Genomic DNA, 20,865 nt, shown 5'->3' with positions numbered 1-20,865 from the left:
GCCTGTGTGATCCAGTGGCTGTTATATCACCCCCAGCCTGCTGTCCCACTGTGGGGCCTCCTGTTATGGTGGAGGCAACTGGGAAGAGAGGGAATACAAAACACTGACCTGGTCCCGTCCATGCATGCAACTTTCATGGGTTTCTTTGGCAAGGATTTAATTTCCCCCCTCTCCAACTACATTTACATTCCACTTTGCATGGCATTAATTTCCATTTGACCACACTTGCATGTTTTTGCAGGCAAAATGAATAGTCATGAGCTGCACATGCACTCACAAAAAAGATACACAGCCTCAAGAACAAAAATCTTCATTGTTCACACTTATGGGAAAACAATTTAGTATTTGTATTTTAATTCAGTATTTATTTCATCAGGCCTCTCAATTATGAAAAACAGCAGCCTGCTGCTTCCTGCTGTCCCCACTCCATTGTTCACCTTGTTATAAACTGTCCGACTCCCGTGTGCTTCTGGAGATGAAGCGAGGAGACAGGCACGACTGGACCCTGTTTTCTTCCCTCAGTAGAAAGGCATCTCAACAGGCCTGCTATTGACCGCATCTACCAGGGGGAGGGAGTGGGTCAATGTAACAGAGAGCAGGGGACCATTTTGGACCACTTAACTATAATCAGTAAATGTACCCCGGTCGCAATTAGCGTAGGGCCACCCTGAGAGTGTTCGTTTTGCTCACAGCTCTGCCTGTGTTTTATTCTGCTCCACAGGAACCTTGTAATGCAAATAGCACTCCTCACTCCCAGCTTAACAACGGGAAAGGAGGCAGGAGGTGTGTTGGAGCATGCTGCTGTCCTTACTTGGTGGTTCTTTCAATGAACACAGTTGCTTTCCTGTGTTTCGGGCAGAAATGAGCTATAAATCCTTATATATTCTTATAGTACATTGCTGTAAAATAAACCATTCAAAAACTGGGCTCATGTGGTGAGCGCAAACAGAGGGTCATCATCTGTTGTACGCAGGCTCAACCGATGATTTGCTCTGGTCTGGGGTCGGCGCTGCTTCAGCTGTCTGCAGTATATCTAAAAGGGCTGTTATGACTTGTCCTCAGATGCTTCAGCAGCCGGCTTTATGCACTTAGCCCCACAAAATGGCTTATTTTCATAAATCAAGACTTGGTAGAGCTTGTGAGGGCGAAAGAAAAGCTTTTTTGTGCTGAAAACAAAGAGAAGACTGATATGTGACAGGTAGCTGGTGCTATCACACTGAGCCTCTCCAATGCACCAACACTCTCCTCAACTCATTTCTGATTCACTGCGCTTAGTCATCCATTCTCCTCCTTTTTCCCCCTGCTCCCATGAAAAAAAGGACAGACAGACAGACAAACAAACAGAGGGCCCTTTTAACTGAAGCTGGCATTTCTGTAGAACAGGTGCTGTAGTTATGATTGATTTGAGCTGCAGTGTGCATTGACGATTCAAAGAGAGGACTTGAGCACAAAGACGTGCACATGAGTTCAAGGAGTCTGTTAAACTCTCCCCTCCTGCGGTATACGCTTGCCTTTGACTGATTCAAGAGCAGCAGAGTTTACTCCGTCAGCAGTATGGGTGTCTGTGATGCTTGTGGGTACATATTTGACTGTAAGACACCTGTTAGCATACACACACTCGCACAAAGGAAGGCACAATAAAGTATCTGACCTCCTTTTCCCTTAACCACCTGTTTACTGTGCTAAAAGGAAAGAACAGTACCCATATTTCAACTTTTTCCGCAACTCCTCTGCACCATGTAACATGCACATGTTCTGTACCTGAGAATATTAAAAGATTTTAGTTAGATATTTATTTTTCTATCCTTTATAATCAATGTATCACACTAGTGCAGGATCTGTTGAATGTTCTGAAACATGCTCAGGCAAAGATCCAGCTCAGACACCCAACAGCTGCATGCAGAAATACGTTGGTGGCGCATATATTGTAACTCTCAACTTATGGCCAGCTGAGAGGGATGAGGCTCTGCGATCCTATATAGCTTCTGGATGTGATGATTGAAATGCCAATCAGATTTGCGTGAGGGACGGAGGTCAGGATAAAGGAAATGGAGAGAGGAAGGGAGAGACGGACAGAAGCAGGAGAGAAGGAGGTTGGGAGGTTAAGGGAGGATGACGATGGATGGAAAGATGCAAAAAGAAGCAAAGAGGGGAAAGGGGGACAAGGGGCAGAGATCACTAATGAAAGTTCCCTGCTGTTTTCTCAGCTGTTCTTCTTGGTGCCCTGAGCAGTGCTGTGTACAAGGCCAGAAACTCTGGGTATGCTAAATGGGCCATCTCTCCCTCTTCCTTACTCTCACACACACTCAGTATGAATGGTGAATGAACACACCTAAAAAACACATCTTTGTGTCTGACTTAAAGCCTTATTGTCACCATGGTGACACTGTGAACAACAGAGTTGGTGTGGGACTTTGGGCCTTTGGGGGGTTTTGTGCTCCTCCAGCACCTACGTGTGTTATGTAAAGAGCTTGGCACACATATTGACCCAGGATGGAAGTGGAGAATGGGTTTCTGGGAGCTTCTCAACCTGTTTTTGCATTTAAAACTTGCTTCAAAACCAGAAAGATGGGAGCATATTTAACAGCACTGCTGACAGCAAAGTCATGCCAAAGACTTTAATGAGAAATTAGAAACCTACTGTGGAGTTGTCAGAGAAGAAAGTGTTTCTGCAAGGCTAGAGCTATGACTCAAAGCCAATAATAATAACAGTGTCATAGGTAAAATCTATACCTTTTCTGCGCTGAGGGGGAGCACAAACGCACAATGCACACAGCTGGTAACAGGCTGCAGATGAAAGCCAATTTGGTTTCTTTGTGCAACCGAGAGCTTCAGTTGGACCACAGGTCCCTGTGGAACAAAGACAGAGAAGCAAGGGAGAAAGAGGAAGAGATCGAGAGCGAGAGCGAGAGAGGGAATGAAACAGTGAAAGGGAGGAGAAAGAGAGCTGGGCAGAGGGGGGGGGGGGCGTCCTGGCCCACCTGGGCAAACAATAGCAGCGAGATGAGAGTGTGGCTCAAGGGCCCTCCCTGTCCCTAAAGTACACAGCTGTTGGTTGGGGCAGGCAGGCAGATCAAAACAGCCGCAGTCTACTTCAGGTGTTGCACCTTCAGACGCAAACGGACAATTTTGGAACAAGAGCCTTGGTTGCTATGGCGATGGCCGCAACAGAGAGACTCTTTTTAGAACTCACGTGAAATGATGCGTTAAAGTTCTTCATTCATTTCAACAAAAATTCAGAACAGAAAAACGGTGGAAAAGATTTACATACAGTTTTAAAAGATGCAAGGACGTTTTATTTAAGTCATTGTTGTTAAATGCATTTCATGCACACAATTTTGAGAGTATTATGATATATTTCATTTGTGTGCTGAAAGCAGCTTGTGTAGGATCCAGCGTTGTGTGTTAATGGATTTGTGTAATATGTCTATACTGAGTGTACTGAGCCTTGATTTCTGCTTAGGGTGTTGAAGCCTTCAATTGAATACATACAGAAAACCTTCTGTAACCACTTTCATGTAAGCCTTAGTTGCTCATGATTATTGTGAGAAGTGTAGTGTTGGTGAATGACCTTCTGCTTCAAGCATGGTATGTATGTGGATGGCTAATAGAGTCTGCTTGAAGCCAGTGTGCATATGGAAACAGCATCATAAATAGAACCACAGAGGGCGGAAAATTACCTTCCCTTCCGCTGGGTACAAGGACAACACTGTGGCAGGATCTGGAATGATGAGATCTGGAGCACACGGTTATAGTAAGAGCTTTTAATAAGGTCTAGCAAGATCTCATCTTTCCAGATACTGCCTCAGTTGTCCTGTCTGTTGAGGCACCGGTTTGAGCTTTAGGTTGGCTGATACGCTCAGACTCCTTCACCTTTGGACAACAACACTGTCTTTGTTTAAAGAGAAGCCATCTGTTTGATGATATATAGATTCTGGCTGTAATGAAAGACAGTGTGATGGTGTTGCTGCCTCCTTGACGTCCCTGCTGTGTTTAAAGGGGTGATGTGAATTGTGTCCGGTTAGTGTTGATAACACACACTGAGATGCCGTGTTCTCTCAGCTCAGTGATAGCCAATCGGGGCACATCTGGTGCCACATGTGTGTATTGTTTGTCCAAAAACCTTCCAAAAACCCAATACGCTGTAAATCAGTCAGTCCTGCAGGGCCATTAGGTGGTATGAGGATGTGAACATTGAACCGGTTGTGTGTAGCAGGACAGGACATAACCTCCTTGTTTAATCAGCCAGTCACACACACACACACACACACACACACACACACACACACACACACACACACACACACACACACACACATACCTAATACGGTTGAGCAGCTACTGTTCACATTTATAGTGATTCATTTGCCTCTTGTTCTTTTGTTTTTTTCTCTTCTATTTTTATTGTAGTATTTCTGCTTTTTCTTCTTTTTGTTATCTACAATCTCACTGGAACATGTTTTTTTTTTTTTGCTTTTCTCTGTGGGCTGATATATAGTGTCTTAATGCTCTTTGGTGCCTCTCAGCTTGAGCACCCAATAACCAGTTGTACTCAACAGACAATCCGACGCTCCTTGCTCATAAAACACTGGGATTAGTATCCAAGGCTTGGTGACCAAGCACACAGGAGAAATTCATTAGTTTGCATTGCTTTTTTGTGAAATGTAGCAATGTAGCAGTTTGAATATAGCAATTAAATATAGCAGTTTTTCCCCCTTTGTGGCAGCCTGTCTGCAGTAGTGATGTCTAAAGCAACGCGTTTGCCCAGAAGTAGACTAAAACCCCCCTTGGGTGTTGCCCCATTCCTAATGCTAAACCTTTTAATATTTAACCAGGATCCAATACAGGAGTAATTATTTTTCCAAACAAATTACGCCTCAGGCCGAAACCACCACAATCTGATACACCACAGCGATACATTCTCTGTCACAAGGCACTATTAGTCATTTTAAATTATTTATCAAGCTTGGGTGAAATAGGATTTGCTTCAGACCCATTTTATGACTAGCATACTGCTTGAACAGAATCTTGAGTGGTCTTTATATTCCAAAAAAGCAATTTTTATGAAAAGCTCCTCTGGCTCATCCTAAGAAACCCCTGGAGACGTCAATATGTGAGGAGTTCACTGAGACACAAGGTCAATAAAAATATTACGATGCTGACTTACATTCTGTGGAAACAGCCTTTTCTTATGACATCAATACAAGACCGCTATGTAAGACTTCACCCCAGACTACTCCACAATGATAACAGATACATGAATTACATTGTGTTGATAAATGTCATGCCATAAACCTCCCTTTTCCTCTTTTGTTGACCCATACATTTTTCAAATGGTAAAAAAAACTTCCCGTAAATCAGGATTGTATCGTATTTTGCCTTAGACTGTAACGTAGAAAAGGTTTCAGTTGTAGTCATCTGGACACTGTTTTCAGAATCATCACTACTTCCGGATGGGAGCCGAAACGTCTTGATTCTGAAAACAGTGTCCAGATGACTACGACTGAAACCTTTTCTACGTTAGAACACTCCTGGACGAATGAGGGCCTACACCGCCTTAGACTGTAGTTTCATTATATACCCTTTTCTTTTCAAATCCGTATTTCCCACTTAACTAAAGTGAAATATCTTTTATAAAACTTATGAACTTATTAAAACTGATCCTATCTAAAATTGACTACCATAAATGTGAGCTAAGTGTGGCATTAATAATTGGAATCTGAAAGTCACATAGCAATGCTGCTTTATGACTTTATGAGTGCTGCTGAAAATAGCCTGTGTGGTAAGAACAGAGCCTCATTTAATTCTGCCATCCGCAATGAAAAATAGCAACATTTTTATAGAGCGACAACTGTCACCATGAATATGAGCTATGTTTAACTGGGCTGTCGAACATCTTCTATCAAACACCATGAACACAGTTATAAGGGAGGGAGAGGTGGGACATAAAAGCAAGGTAAAAAGATAAAAGCGGATAAATTCGTTAAAATGGTAGTTAGAAGAAAATCAAGTTACTGTGTTGAGCCAGGGATGATACTAAATGGAGAGAGAGAGAGAGAGAGAGATATTGGGGGGAATTATCAAAGCCTATTTTTCTCTCTATACAGGGGGCCCCAGCTGGCTGGCTGAGTGACAGAGAGCTCTGCCCACTTGCCTGCCGCAATTTAGCCAAACTATTTACCCTCATATATGCACATTAGCAAATTCCTCCAATTGAAAAAACAAATGCATCTGTTTTGTTCTGTTGAAAACTTCATGGGAGTCTGCATGGGCCTCTGCACACTAGGCATTCTCCGTCACAGTGGCAGTCAGTCCTAACACACACACACACACACGCACACACACAACCACCATGGAGCCAATTGCAGGTCCCTGCCGGGCCTCCCCAATCCTCCCAATCCTCTCCCCAGCTGGACAGCTATAGCTTGGATCAGTCTCTCTCAGTGTCTCTCCTGCCCTCTGTCTACCTCTCTTTCCGACTGTTGTTGATAGTCTCTCTTATTCTCTGTCTTTATAACTCTCTCACACTGTAATTGTACCACTCAAAATTTCATCAGTATTCCCATGACCTGCCTTAAATAAGGAAATTCAGGGTCCCAAAATGAACATTTCTTTTTTTTCCCCCTTAGCAAGTCTTCATTGCCCTTGCTGCATATTTTCCATCCTGGAGTTAGCTTTTAAATATTCATGTAAGTGGATGGAAGAGGTGAGGGGGGTGAAGGGAAGGTGAGGGGAGGTGGGAAAGAAGAGAAAGGGAAGGAGGGCGGGAAGAAGCAGAGGCATCGCGCAATGGTGGGGGCTACCCCGTTTCTGGAGCTCCCTGCGGATGGATGGCGGGCATACAGGAATGGTGGAAGGGGGGGATCAGCAGGAGCCCTCATGATTTATTTAGACCCGGGGGCACTTGTGCCAGTTAGCCGCTGATGGCAGCCATCACCCTGCCAACCCACTGGTGTTTGAATCCAGAAAAGAAAGACAAATCTGTGTCAAGAAGGAAAATTAATATATGACTACTGCTGTGAGAAAATTCACCTGTCCGGTTAATGATTTTCAGACTTAAGTGAGAAGAAAATTCCATTGTTCTTTGGTCATAACCCTACAGTTGAGTCTGGACATTTTAATGACCTGCCACTTTATGATTTTACTATGATTTTCTTAGTATGAGTTATAATGCGGTGTTGTGCACTCTCCAAACACCTGTATGGTTGGCCAAGTTCCTACTTGTGTACTGGCAACGTTTGCTAACCACCCTAAAAGCTCAGGTGAGGAAGAATCTAATGTTTCAAATAAGCCAATCAATACAGAGCAGACAGATCACAGCCTTAGTGAGCTTAAGTGGGCGGCTCGCTGCGTTTTATCAAGGCAGCCTAATTTCTGTCAGCTTAATATCCTGGGAAATGTATGGAAATTGAACTGCGAGGGAGAACAAAGACAAGTAGCCAGGATGAAACGATGTGGTGAAACTCAGAACGCTCTGCCTTATCGTAGGAGCATACAGTCACACAGTAGCAGGGGTGCACAAACACACACACATGCACCACACACACTCACCCGGGCAGCCTGTCATAGGTGTGTCGATAGGTGTATCCATCAGCTAGGTGGTAAAGTTCACTTTTTCCCTTAAGAGTTAATTCTCATTCATTATTTGCCAAAATGACTATGAGCGGTTGACTACTGTATATGTTCCAATGCATATGCTTGACTACCGGTAGTTAATTAGCTTAGCTGCTACATGTCTCCTGCTTGCCGGCTGCTCTGTGGAGACACATGGTAGCTGCCCAGAGGCAAATTATAAATGAGAAACAGGTTATTAGGATTCTGTCATGCATACTAAGGTGTTATGACTGTCATAAAAAGGACAGTAGTGAATACAGGGAGCAGTAATTATCATTTTAGGGGTCTTTCTTTTATACACCAGTTCCTGATAATAGCAGATGATTTCAGCATCTACAGTCAACAACAACAGGATGACCCTGGCCCTGAGTGGTCACAGGCTAAATAAAAAACCAACCAAACAGAAAGTCAGCAAAAATGTAAGAACATGCAACAGCACCCACCCAGTCAGGCTCAACCTAATGAAAGCTCATCTGCATTAGTAATAATGTGCCACTGCTTGGGGGAAAGAGAGCGCTGTTCCAGGTACTGGTCAGGAATGCAAAACAACGACCCCTCTACACACCCCCACCTCCGTCCCTCTACACTCTTCTCCCCCATTCTCCTTCCCGTTCAAGATACTTTATCGAGAATCTTCACATAAACAACACCTGCACTACTAACAGTGCTGCTGCCACTGAGCGAATCTGCCTTTCCGTCCTTTTCTAATTCATCTTTTCTCTGTGGCAACCCGATCCTGGCGTTTACCTACCTTTCTCTCCCTCTCTGGCACATACACTCGCACACTTTAAGAGACGCTTCACAGAACAGTAACTAATAGCAACCTCATTCATTAAAACACCCCTTGATGTTTCGCACGGAGGCAGGGTAAATGTGCCGGAACGCTTGCCCTGTATGTCTGGTTGTGCAATGCTAACAACAGATAGAGAGACAGATAGACAGGTGGGGCAGGGGCTCGTCTTACACTCAGCCGCCTCAGCCTGAGCAGTGACTGCACCACCCCTGATGGAGACAGATACATATTTCATCAGTTAATAAGGCTAGGACATAAGCCCGGTGGTGTCAAAGATCCTACTGTAGCATCAGCTGCACCTATCTTTACTGCCAACATGAATAAAGATACGGGCTCTAAAAGTACAATGAGAAAATGCAGAGAGTTCCATAATATGAGCTTTTTGTGAAGTTTCCATCTGTATGCATTAAGATCTCTTCTGCCAGAGGCCTTTCACTTTACACTGATAGCGCTGAGAGTACACAGACACTGGCCACTTCAGATCACTGGTGACATCAACAAGCCCATTCCTCCCTCTCAGACACTATTGACTCATTTTCCTTTCACCCACAATGCCTAATAGGCTAATTCATCAGGCTCTACTTCAGTAGTGTATGTACCATATATGTTTCTCATGCATGTATAAGCATGAAGTCTGTGATGTGTGAATGTTGAGTAACAGGTACAAGTTGGCAGGTGCTGGCATGTGTGCAGTGCATGTGCAGTACAGCTTCAGGCTTCCAGGTTGTTAATATTAAGATGTTTAATTACTAGAGGATATTGCTCAGTCTCTTTCTCTATCCCTCTGTCTTGTGGCAGCTGAGCAAGCCACTGTAAAACTGCCACTGTGCGAAAGCACAGAAAGGGTGAGGTATGCTTGAAAAGAACTATGGAAATGAAAGCAAAATTGTTGATAGATGTTCGGGAACAGCCACACTCAAAGGTGGGATGAAAAGAAAGGGGCTAGACGTGATGATTAATTATTTAAATATGGGGATAATGGTGCACACTTTCAGACAGTCTCTCCTGGAAGCCATTCATAGTGTTGCACTCATTTATACACACAAGTAAGAATGAAAACAGAGCTTGAGAACAAAGTTTAAGCCTCCGCACACCTTGGCCAGTTGCTGTGTGAAGAGGGTGCGATTGTCAGATTGTCAGTTTCCTAAAGTTACAGAAATTGTCAAACGCATTTCACCCAAATTCCAATGTTGGAAAGGTGTGTGGGGAGGGTGTCTGAATCCCCTCCCCACACACCATTCCAAGTGTATGTCTATGCGTTCCATTATGAGGAGTCCATGAGCGAGTTCAGGCATCTATCGCAAACTAATCAAGGCATAGGGAGAGATTAACAGGTTGGGTCACTGACCAATTTTCTTCCTCTAGTGGTACTGTACCTAGTCATGCAGATAATTTGGGTTGTATTTGTTTAGGTTTTAAAAAATCTGTCTCTGAGATCACAGCCTAGTACAACATTTTGTTGGTGGCCCTCAAAGCAATTTAAAATTCAACAGAAACAATGTTCCTGTTACTCTGGATATTGCTGTGAACAGTTTTCTTTGGAACTACTTTCTACCAAAGAAATAGACCCTATGAAAACCGCTGACTGTTTGGAGGACTCCTTTGGATTGGGGTGGAGACAGGAATCTCAGACAGTGATATCTCAAAACCTGGGCAAACACTATCAACATGGCTGTAGATACTGCTAAACAACCTTGTTTTTCTTATTTGCCTGAGCCAACCCTTTAAGTATAACATTGCTTTGGGTTCAGGATTCAAATTTGAAACCCCAGTTAGGCTTAGTTGGTGCTGTAGTTGCGTCTAAAAGTTGCAGCTATGGACCAGACATCAGCTTCAGTTCCATGTCAGACCTCTAATGGATATAGCAGTCCTTTGGAGACACCAAAATTCATACCTAAATGACCTTTGGACAGTCCAGCAGACAGTCATTTAGGGTGAGAGAGTGTGTTCTCCTAACATCCCTGCCTTTGTCTGCACATTACACCTCTCTTTCCATACTAGCATCCACCACAAGGCCAACTCCTGCCAGCTGCATTGCCTCAGGAAACTTTATTTAAACTTAAATAATGTCTTGCAGCATTCCACCCATCTTATGGCCTTTACCTGATAAGATAAATAGAACAAACAAGCCCAACTGGGACAAGACAATAATCCCTTTATCTGGCACAGGGTAAGCTTGACTAGCCAGCTTACCTGTTACATCATTAGCTAAAGGCAAGAGGGAAGAAGGGAAGCAGAAAAGGAGAGGAGGATAAAAGAAGTAGGACCAGGATTAGGTCACGAGTTGATGTAATGAGGACATAAACACCACACAATAATTAACAACAGGACAGAGAGACACTGTAGCAGAATACAGAGAGCTTAAGGTAATAATAATAAGGGAGGTTCATAAAATTGTAGGGAGACTGTATTCAAGTACAGTGGCACCAAGTGTAGAAGTGATACAGACAGGCCTATTTGACAGGGATAGATGAGCTCAGCTACATGAGCCTGTATTCGCTAAGCACTGAAGTGAACAAAGTTGAAACTCTAAGCACCCTGAGAGCTGTTCTTGCAAATAGCACATCATTTGTTTACCTTGAATACTGTGTTTTATTTGCATGAGTCAACCTTGTGGAAAATCCATAAGTCATTTGCAAGGTTCTTACAGCACATACGACATCACCAGCATACGCTATCTATGACAGCCAAAATACAAACAGCCATATGTGAGGGGTATGAAATCCGCACCAGATAGATGTGAGCAAAAGCGCGTGATAATGGCTTTGTAGGTATAATGTCTACAATGGGCTTAAGATTCTTTCTTCATTCTCATCTATATGAAGAGGTTGTAAAAAGAGGAAAATAAGAAAGACAAACACATTGCTGTCCTCCATACCATTATCCCAGTCTCATGTCATTTCACCTCATCAATCAAAAACAGGGCTTTTTGAGAAAAACCTAAGTGCACTAAGACAAGACACCTATTTTTTCCACCTATTTTATTTAACAAGAATCAAAGAAGACAACAGGGGGATGTTTTTGCTGTTGTGGGGGATATTGAGTAACACAGAGCCAGCAGGTTGGAGCTGGCAATAAACACCTATATGTAATTTCTACCCTACCATCTGCAGAACAGAAACTATCCTGCTATCTTCTCATCGGAAATCATCAAAGATGGTTTGATGTTCTTCTCTAAGCTTCTGAACTCACCATGAACTCTACCCGCAGCCAAAGTTTGTTTGCTGCCCAAACTGCATGCAATACTAAGACACCCGCAGTGCTCATCTCCCATGAGCTCATTTTCTGAATTGAATTGTAAGACTTGCCTCATTCCTCACAATTAGTCCTGGTAAAGCACACACAGTCTTGTTGTTGACATACAGTAAGTGCATGACATTATGCAGTACAGAAAGCCCTGTGACACAGACACACAAACACACACCACTCCCAATGCCTCAAACCAGGGTCACCAAGTCCCTGGTCTAGGTTTTGGTGGCTGGTGGGTAATTTTCAATGTCAGCCATTCTTTCCCTTCCTCCACTGCCAAGAGGAAATGAAGGGATGATCTCTCCATTCTCCTCCACTCGTCACTCCCTGACAAAACAAAAAGGAACATTTTATGGCCTGCTTGTTGACCTACAGCCCAGGAGTAACAACAACAGGCTACTAGTGGTGTTTATTTCAGGATGAGCTACTTAAACTGATATAACAGCACTGCCCTGTTGACATGTACAATCCAATTCCCATACAGGGATCTTAATATACTGTAGATTTAGGAGACAGTTGGAGAGAAGTGTTTATAGAATACAGTTCAATAAACACTATTGCTCAGATAAAATAATACACCTGTCAGATGTGATAAAAGATGATCAGGATTTTTTTTAAATCTTTTGAATGCAGCAGTTTGAATTCCATTACTGTTTACTCTTAGTTCTCGCTACAGTAAGCCTTGGTGCTTAGTGTAGCATATTTAAAAAGCCAGTGATAAACTGTAAAGATATCAAAACCAAACTCTATCAACAGAATCCACTATGCAGGGACCACAAACTTCTCTTGACAGAATCTGCACTATGCACAGTTGCAGAGCCACCACCTGGCATGTGTGTGTGGGTATATGTGTGTGGGTGTGTGTGTGTTTACGTGTGCTGTACCATACACACACCTGTTCTTCCCTCAGCCTCAGCCATGGCCCCGGCACCAGGCCTGAGCCCCAAACAAAGCTTCTCTCTGTACAGACATGGACACTGTTTGATTCCTCACACAGTTCCCCCGAATGCTGCCTCTGCTGAAACCTAAACACACTGTTTGCTATGGGCGAAAAAGTTTAAGAAATACTGGGAGAAGAAAGAAAGGCCTTCCCAGAGACTCATCTGGTTCTAATGCAGGGCCCGCTGGTGTGGATTACAGGCACATATTACAGGAGAACTCAGGCTGACCCCTCATCTCTATCCCGGGGGAAATGGGAGCCAGCCACGGTGATGGGGGGCTGAGGGTCCAGGGGCCTGGGGATGAGATGGGTGAATAGAAGCCTGTGGGCAGGCTGCCACCCCACATGATTGGTGCCCTTCTTCAATGAGGGAGTTTCTCTGAGATCTTTTCAAAAACCCTCTATTGAAAAACAGGGAAAAAAACACCTTCGTCCCCAAAACCTCTCAATTGCTTAAAATATTTCCGTGGTTTGTCACATCTTTACCAGAGCTTCACCAAGTTTTGGAGGCCTTTAACAATATTCACAGTAACATTAAAACATGCCTGTTTTTTTTAATCACATTAAACAAGCAGTAATAAGCAGCTGGCTACTCAGCAAACCTTTGAGTTTTACTGTCCCATCCCACATTGGAAGGGGGGTTAACTATGAGGGTAAACAAGCCAACAGGAAAGGTAGAATCGGAGTGAAGAGAGAGAACTTCAGCAGCAACTCATAAGACTGGCAGCAAATCTGGGTGTTTGGCCAAATAATCAGCTCAACTATGAAAACACTGCTATTAAACAGGGATAAATAAACAAGATGCAGAAAGCACAATGATCATCCAGGGACAAACAGGGACGCATCTCTTTTTCTTTGTGCCATTTCCTCTTTGCATCTGCAATGTGACATAAAATACCTAAATTAAGTCTTTCATATGCATTTCATAAAAAACTAATTATTTCAAAGTTGCAGCTCTTACCTGTAGTATCTGGACTGTAGATAAGTGGAGCAGACTGCTTTGGACACATGGCTAGCTGAGCCAAAGTCAATGACTTTGACCCTGTAGGGCTGTCGAGACGGGTCCACAAGCATTATGTTCTCTGGCTTCAGGTCGGCGTGGATCAGGCCCAGGCTCTTCAGTTTCATTAGCGCTGTGGCCACTTGCTGTAGCACGGGTCTGATGTATTTGAGCGGCAGAGGGCTGAACTTGTTCTGCTTGAGGAAGTCGTACAGGTTCTGCTCCAGCATCTCAAACACCAGGCACGTGTGGTTCTTGTGCTGGAAGCACTCGTAGGCCCTCACAAAGTTGTAGTCATCTGCACTCTCCGTGCTGAGACGTGCCAGAATGCTGACCTCGATCTGTCCCTGCCGTGCATACGACGGGTGGTTTTTCAAGATCTTGATCGCTACTATCTCATTGGTGCCCCTCTTCCAACACTTAACCACCTGTCCAAAGGTTCCTCGCCCCAAGAATTCCAACACTTCATAGGTGTTGGTTATGGAGCAGAGCACCTCATGTTGCACCAGCTGGTAGTCCCCCTCACTGTTGGAGCCGCTGTTCTTGGACGTTGCCGTGGAGGTGGCGGCTGTGGCCACCGTGGCTCCACTGGCTGCTCCGTTCTGGATCATCAGTGGGCCGTGCTCCTCAATGATCTGCACACTGCTGTTGTTGTCAAGTTCCTCACTCTTGCGTTTAAGCCCGCATCGCTGGTAGGTATCTAGGAGACTGACCGTGCTGCGGCGTGTCAGGTTGTGAACACCAACCCCACCACCCAAACCACTGCCGCCGCCGCCGCCACCTCCACCACCACTGCTGTTGCTGCTGCTGCCTCCACCCCCGCTGCCCAGCAGAGACCCCACGGCCCCCGAAGTGCTGCTGGCTGAGGCGACCACAATGTGGCCAGCGCTGGCTGGGAAGATGAGTGCCTGCTCGTAGGGCAGGGTGGAGCTGGCGACCTGCAGGGAGCTATTGATGCCTAGGGGGCCACTGGCGGATGACAAGTTCTTGCTGCTGTTGTGGCTGTAGACTTTGCTGTGTGTGCCGTACCCTGTCATATCCCAGTTACAACTCTGCTCCACCTTCAGTTTCTTCACGCTAAAGAAGGCACTTGATTGGAGAGTGTGAGGGGAGAACACTTGCACTTGCGAGGCCATACCTGTGACAAGAGGGGAACAGAGGGGAGGAGCAAAGAGGACAGGAGGGGAATGAAAGTGAGAGGTTAGGAAATTGAGAGTGTCTGAAACACGAGCGGTAGCCAGAAGCTTTAAATAAAGACAGCTTGGGTCAGAGTAGGTCATTAAAACACCAAGCATATATGCTGATGCATTAGCATATTAACCTCTTGAACTCTTTAACATCATAGTAAAGTAACAAGCATTAAATAACCTTCAAAATGTCATTAAGCATTTGTTGCTTTGGCATTAAATTGTTTCTAATTAGTACCGTCGTCTATTATTTTTGTAATATAACATCAGATATTACATCATTAAAACTGGAGGGAAAGGGATTGTTTTTTTAATACAATGTTATGACATTTTTTTATATTGTTACATAACATAAATAAAAGCCAGAATGTTTAGCAGAAAGATAAGCAGGTTTAGATTGAGTAGTGCTTATGCAAACCACTGGTTCATGCAGAGGAAATGCCATTTCCCCACTGTTCCCATCTGCAGCAAAGTAAATAGGCTGAGTGAATACTAAAAGAATACCCTTTCATGGGACACACCACAGACACAGCGGAGCAACACAAAAAAAGGCCCACAAAATGTCTTGAGGAATGATTGCAATTTCTTTCCCTTCTACACAACCCAGCCCTTGCATTTATTGGTACACAATTACTCAGTTTAGGGAAGGTGGTGGAAGAAATTTCGTTCAAGTAACTGAGAGCAGGAGAGGGGCACTGAACTCCCTCTCAACTACAGATCCCGAAGACAACAAAACAAAAGCAAAACTGCAGCGAGGCTGTGCTCTGAACTCCTGGGAACAAGCTGCCTCAGAATAAGCAAAAGCTTCTCCAAGCAAACAACTGCCCAAAATAGTCCCTTTCTTTATCTCTCTCTTTGCTAACAGGCTTGTTTGTAACATTGAAATGATTATTACAGCACAAGGAAGATTATATGAGACTTGTAGTAATGCTATGTTTAAACAGTTTCCAGTAAACACAAAATGAGTTTACTGCTAACAAACTAAGAGCTTCCACCTGGCCATGCCAACGCCCACGCAATTAGGCCTTGCTGTTGATCAACTGATGCACGAATCAAAGAATGTAATGGTTGCAGCTCGCACACAAACACTAACAAAATCCATGCATGCAAACAGCCCTTAAACTTTGTTTGCTGTTGGAAAAAAATGCTGCTTTTGTGTGTTTAATAGAAAGCTGGGAAGTTTTGTTTTGTTCAAAGATAATTAGAGGACCATTTCCCTTCAAGACAGGAGGACATCCATAATTGTGGGCTTTATTCTGTGGACAGAAAACAGAGAGGAGGGAACATATCTGGTCACTTTGTCATTATTAGCCCTTTGAGTGGTGATGATGATTAATTCAGTAGGAAGTTGGCAGCCCTGCACTATACTTTGCTTCATTTGTCTTCTTTAACTCTCCTAACCTCTCTTCCTCCTCCTTTTTAGATTTTTTTAAGTCTCTCTGTGGCCTTGCTTAGACTTACTAGTTATCTGCGTGGTCATCTGGTCTTAGCCCTAATGCTGCAGGATTGAAGCTGCAGTGCACATTAGAGGGCTCACTGTAAGCCTGGTGGATGTTGTACAGTAGCTGATGTAGCATGGCACCTCCATGCTTACTGTAATACTTATTTAAGCCTCAGCCATGATATCTGCACATATGTGGTCTGAACAATCATTAAGATGAAGTGTTTTGAAGTGTGCCCACGCCTAGTCACTTCATGGCCAGTCCCGTAGGTATGGCTGGTCCAGAGAGGTAATGAAGATGGTCCGCTAGGCTATTAGGGGCAAGGCTCTCTGCTAATCACATAAGCCCTGAAGGCCAGATGTCACTCCTTGGATTACCAATTCCTGTGCCTGGACTTTATGCTAAAAATAATTTGAATGATGGGTTGTGTCACAGAGCGGCGTCAACAGTGTGTGACTGAGAGCCTGACAGGATAATCACAGGCACAGACTGATGAACACAAAGAGGGATGGACAGACACAGAGCGGGCTTGCTCCTCTTATGGAAAATTCCAGCATTACATATTTGCCAGCATGATTATGGATAGCTCAAGGTTTTACAAGTCCAGATTGAGGCTAGCTGCTCTTTGCATTGGCATCACATGAATTCCTCCTCAACCCTGATCTTAGTCACTCATTCACTCTGTCAGTTTTAACACTGTGGTCAAAGAGTTCACTTGACATTGCCTACACGGTGCAATGAACTGAGGGCCACACATGTTCCTCATGTGACTAAAATATAGCTGACAAAAATGTTTAGAAATGCATAGGAACCTCTTGAAATTCAGCTTTGACTTGTAAAGAAATTCTGCACAGCTGGTTTTGCTATAAAACTAAAAGCTGTACAAACAGCATCATAGTTTAGAGCCCTGTGTGGAACACAGATAAGTAATTAAATGAACCAAAAGTAAGAGGTCAAATGGCTGGAATGTTATCTCATGACAACATACACGGGCAACAATGTGACCAATTATACTTCATTGGGAAAGCGGCTCCAGTCCTCGTGAATCACTCTTCACCCAAACTGAAGTTCAAACATATTTATGATCTAGAATCTGAACAACCAAACCCTCTATACTGTTGTCTGAAACAACACAGTGCAAAAGACATTCCCTTGAAAATGTCCTTCTGAAGTTTATTTGAATTTCTGAACTCTATGCCAAGCGCAAAACTGTAAAGGTCCATTGTTGTGCATTTACAATGTTGGAATGCCTTCAGTAGCCAAGGCTTTCCATTTAGCATACCTAAAGGAACACTGTGTGTCCCACATACTGCAATTAAGCAGAGACATTTTCCACTGTTTAGAGGCAGCATGTTGAAATGGTGGTAGTCACTGTTTTCAGAGAGATTACTTCTCTGTCAGGGGTTTGTTAATCTCCTTTTTGGGAGGATCAGGACCGTTCTGCATGCCATGCGAGGGTGAGAGACGGACTGAAAAGGAGGGAAGGAGAATAGAGCATGGAGAGCAGGCCCTCACATTCTAGCCTGTGACCTGCCTCTGTTTGCTCTCTTTTATTAAACCCGTCATTTATACTCTGCTGACAACATGACAGAGAGTATTGATGAGGACGCCTTTAGATGCCACCAAAACTGCCAAGTAGTCCTTTGTAATTTCAAATAGTCTTTCAATATAAAACCTGCCTATCATTCAACTCATCCATGCCTGTTCTCAAAGTTATGTGCAAATCACTGGGAAATTATTTCTGACTGTGCAGACAAAGCATTATCTCACCCTTCGCTGCTGTTTACATGTGGGTGTTGGGGTACTGATTGCCACACCTTCAACCCTTTTCTGAACACCCTGACACATACAGGCGGAAGACAAACTAAAGGAAAGACCAACATAATGTGTCTTAGTAAGATATTGGGCCACCAGAACAGCTTCAATTCACCCTGTTATAGCTGCTCCAAGTTTCTGAAAATCTCCTGGAGGAATGAAAACCATTCTTCCAAAAGACATTCCTTCATTTGGAATTTTGATGATAGTGGTGGAGAGCACCGTCTACCATGTCAGTCAAAACTCTTCCATAGGTGTACAGGATGACTGCAAGGGCCATAGCATATGATTCACATCTATATTGTACCATTCAGTGAGCCCCTGTACTCTGTATGGAAGCACCTGCATTTGTTTCTTAACTCATGTATCCAGGTTTTCTTTTAATTTGTCACCCATCTATATATGCATCTTTAATTTGAGGGATGCCCCATGTGCACGGGTATCATGGCCAACAGAACGACTGGTGGAAAAACTGTAGTGGGGACAGTGACTTTGTGGTTAAACACAACAGTGAACGCACCACAGAAGAGGAACATATTGTCCATACAGAGCAGCCTAGCCTTGTGTTCCTGCCTCCTGCCTGAGTTCTGCCCTCAGTCGGGGAGCTGGAGCTTGACACTGCATCTCTCTCTCTCACCAGCGGCCACTATTGACCATCCTGTCTGCTTTTTTAGCTCTCTCATCTCTGCTTATTTATAGAATAATGCATCAGACGAGCTCTCTGGGAGATACTGTCACGCAGGCTGCTGCTCCATCAGCCTTTATGCTTATCCTGACCACAGTATTTGACCAGTAGGAATTGCCTCACCATTTCTCTCCTCTCTCTTACAAATACACAAAAGAGGACGGATATCCATCGAGCATATTAACAGCCTAAAAGGCAAATATAAATGCTGTTAGACAGACAGACATACACAGGAGTTGTTAATCAGCAACAAGCCTGCTGTAAATGTGACACTCCCTCAACTCTCCCCTTCCTGGAAGCAAACAGCCAAAGATACAACATGTTGTGTTAGCTGTGAGATAACATGTTCAGTCAGCACATGCATAGCTACATAAGCAAGAACAGACACACACAAGCAATAGCACACATGTCCACATGCAGTTGCACACAGGAGCACCAATACAAAGAGGTGCATACAGCTACACACATTCACATCAACTGATGTGAAACACAACTCTGAATACGTTATTAGCTTTCTTAGGGTCTACCTGAGCAATGATTATTTGTGTAGTTAAAGTTAAAATATTAACATTTCTAATCTAAAGTAGAGCTGAAAAACCTGGCTCCCCAGGGTAACTGTCAGTACATAAGGAGGCTGCTATTCACGTTGTAAGTGTGGTCATAAAACGGCTGGTGTGAGAAAAACATTTGCCTTGTTTATACTGCCAGGTCAGCCTAACCAGGCGCTGAACCAAGGCACAGGGTGGAGGAGAGGAGCGGGAGATGAGGAGGAGTGCGAGGGGGAGGAGGAAGTGGTGGCAGAGTGGCTCTGCTTGAGCTGGATTTCTTATTAAACAAATCACGAGTGTAGCAAGTGTACAAAGCACAGCACCCAACTTCCTCCCCACCGAGAGAAAGAAAGACAGAAAAAAGACAGAAGACAGACAGACAGAAGGAAAGATAGAAAGACAAAGAAAGACAGACAGAAAGTCACAAAAACACAAATAAAGACATACAGACAGGAAGACAGAAAGACAGACAGACAGACAGACGGACAGACACACAGAAAGAAAGACAGTCAGAAAGAAACAAAGAAAAATAGAAAGAGACAAAGAAAAAAAAGAAAAAGAAAGACTAGCAAAGACAGACAGACAGAAAGAAAGACAGAAAGACAGACACACAGAAAGTGAGACAGACAGAAAGAAACAGACACACAGAAAGAGAGACAGACAGAAAGAAAGACAGACACTAACACAGAAAGAGAGACAGGCAGAAAGACAGACAGAAAGATAGACACACAGGCACACAGAAAGAAAGACAATCAGAAAGAGAGAAAGAAGACAGACAGACAGACAGACAGAAGGAAAGATAGAAAGACAAAGAAAGACATACAGAAAGACACAAAAACAGAAAGAAAGAAAACAAAGAAAGAAAGACAGAAAGAAAGAAAGACAGACAGAAAGAAAGAAAGACAGACAAAAAAGAAAGACTGACAGACAGAAAGACAGACAGACAAAAAAGAAAGATAGACAGAAAGAAAGAAAGACAAAAAAGAAAGAAAGAAAGACAGACAGACAGACAGACAGAAAGAAAGAAAGAAAGAAAGAAAGAAAGACAGAAAGAAAGAAATAAAGACAGAAAGAAAGAAAGAAAGAAAGAAAGAAAGAAAGAAAGAAAGAAAGAAGCCTGGTAATAAATGCCCTTGCTACAGCAGAAGTAAAGCGTTGAATGTGGAAAAGATAAGAAGAAACTATTTGTTCTGTGCAGTCTTGTGTGTGGCAGCATAAAATGAGAAGGAGCGAGCTGAACACGTGCCTGACCATAAACCAATGGCACCTGTTAACTCATGGCTTGACTGTACTACCATTGACATCCACTGTGCGCATCAAGCTGCGCAGCTTCGACGACAGTTGCAAAGTGCGGGGCCATGCAGGGACACACACCTGATAAGCAGCCGCTTTCCACAATGCTTATCATTTGCACACAGTAAGAAAAAAATGCCCGACTACACCACACTTCCTCTTATGTCATTAGGATCAACAATGACAGCTGGACACAATGTACTATAATGAGATCAGCATAGGAGAACTGCAGGCAAGAAACAGTAACCCGACATAGAAAACAATGGGGGAGGACACACAGATGAGTACAATGTGGGAGA

General features: G+C 43.7%; 1 protein-coding gene across 5 annotated transcripts in view; it reads right to left on the bottom strand.

The window, feature by feature from the left end:
- Window positions 1–20,865, bottom strand: part of hipk2 (homeodomain interacting protein kinase 2) — a 72,077-nt gene that overhangs the window by 40,587 nt on the left and 10,625 nt on the right. For all 5 annotated transcript variants that reach the window (XM_044194283.1, XM_044194285.1, XM_044194284.1 and 2 more), the window contains one exon: window positions 13,558–14,734. In XM_044194283.1, coding sequence (XP_044050218.1) covers window positions 13,558–14,734 — 1,177 coding nt within the window. The remainder of the gene's footprint in view (window positions 1–13,557; window positions 14,735–20,865) is intronic.

This window comes from Siniperca chuatsi, linkage group LG4, assembly GCF_020085105.1.
Source record: "Siniperca chuatsi isolate FFG_IHB_CAS linkage group LG4, ASM2008510v1, whole genome shotgun sequence".
NCBI lineage: Eukaryota > Metazoa > Chordata > Actinopteri > Centrarchiformes > Sinipercidae > Siniperca > Siniperca chuatsi.
Note: the sequence above shows the minus strand (reverse complement) of the source record. Positions and strands in the feature narration are given on the sequence as shown.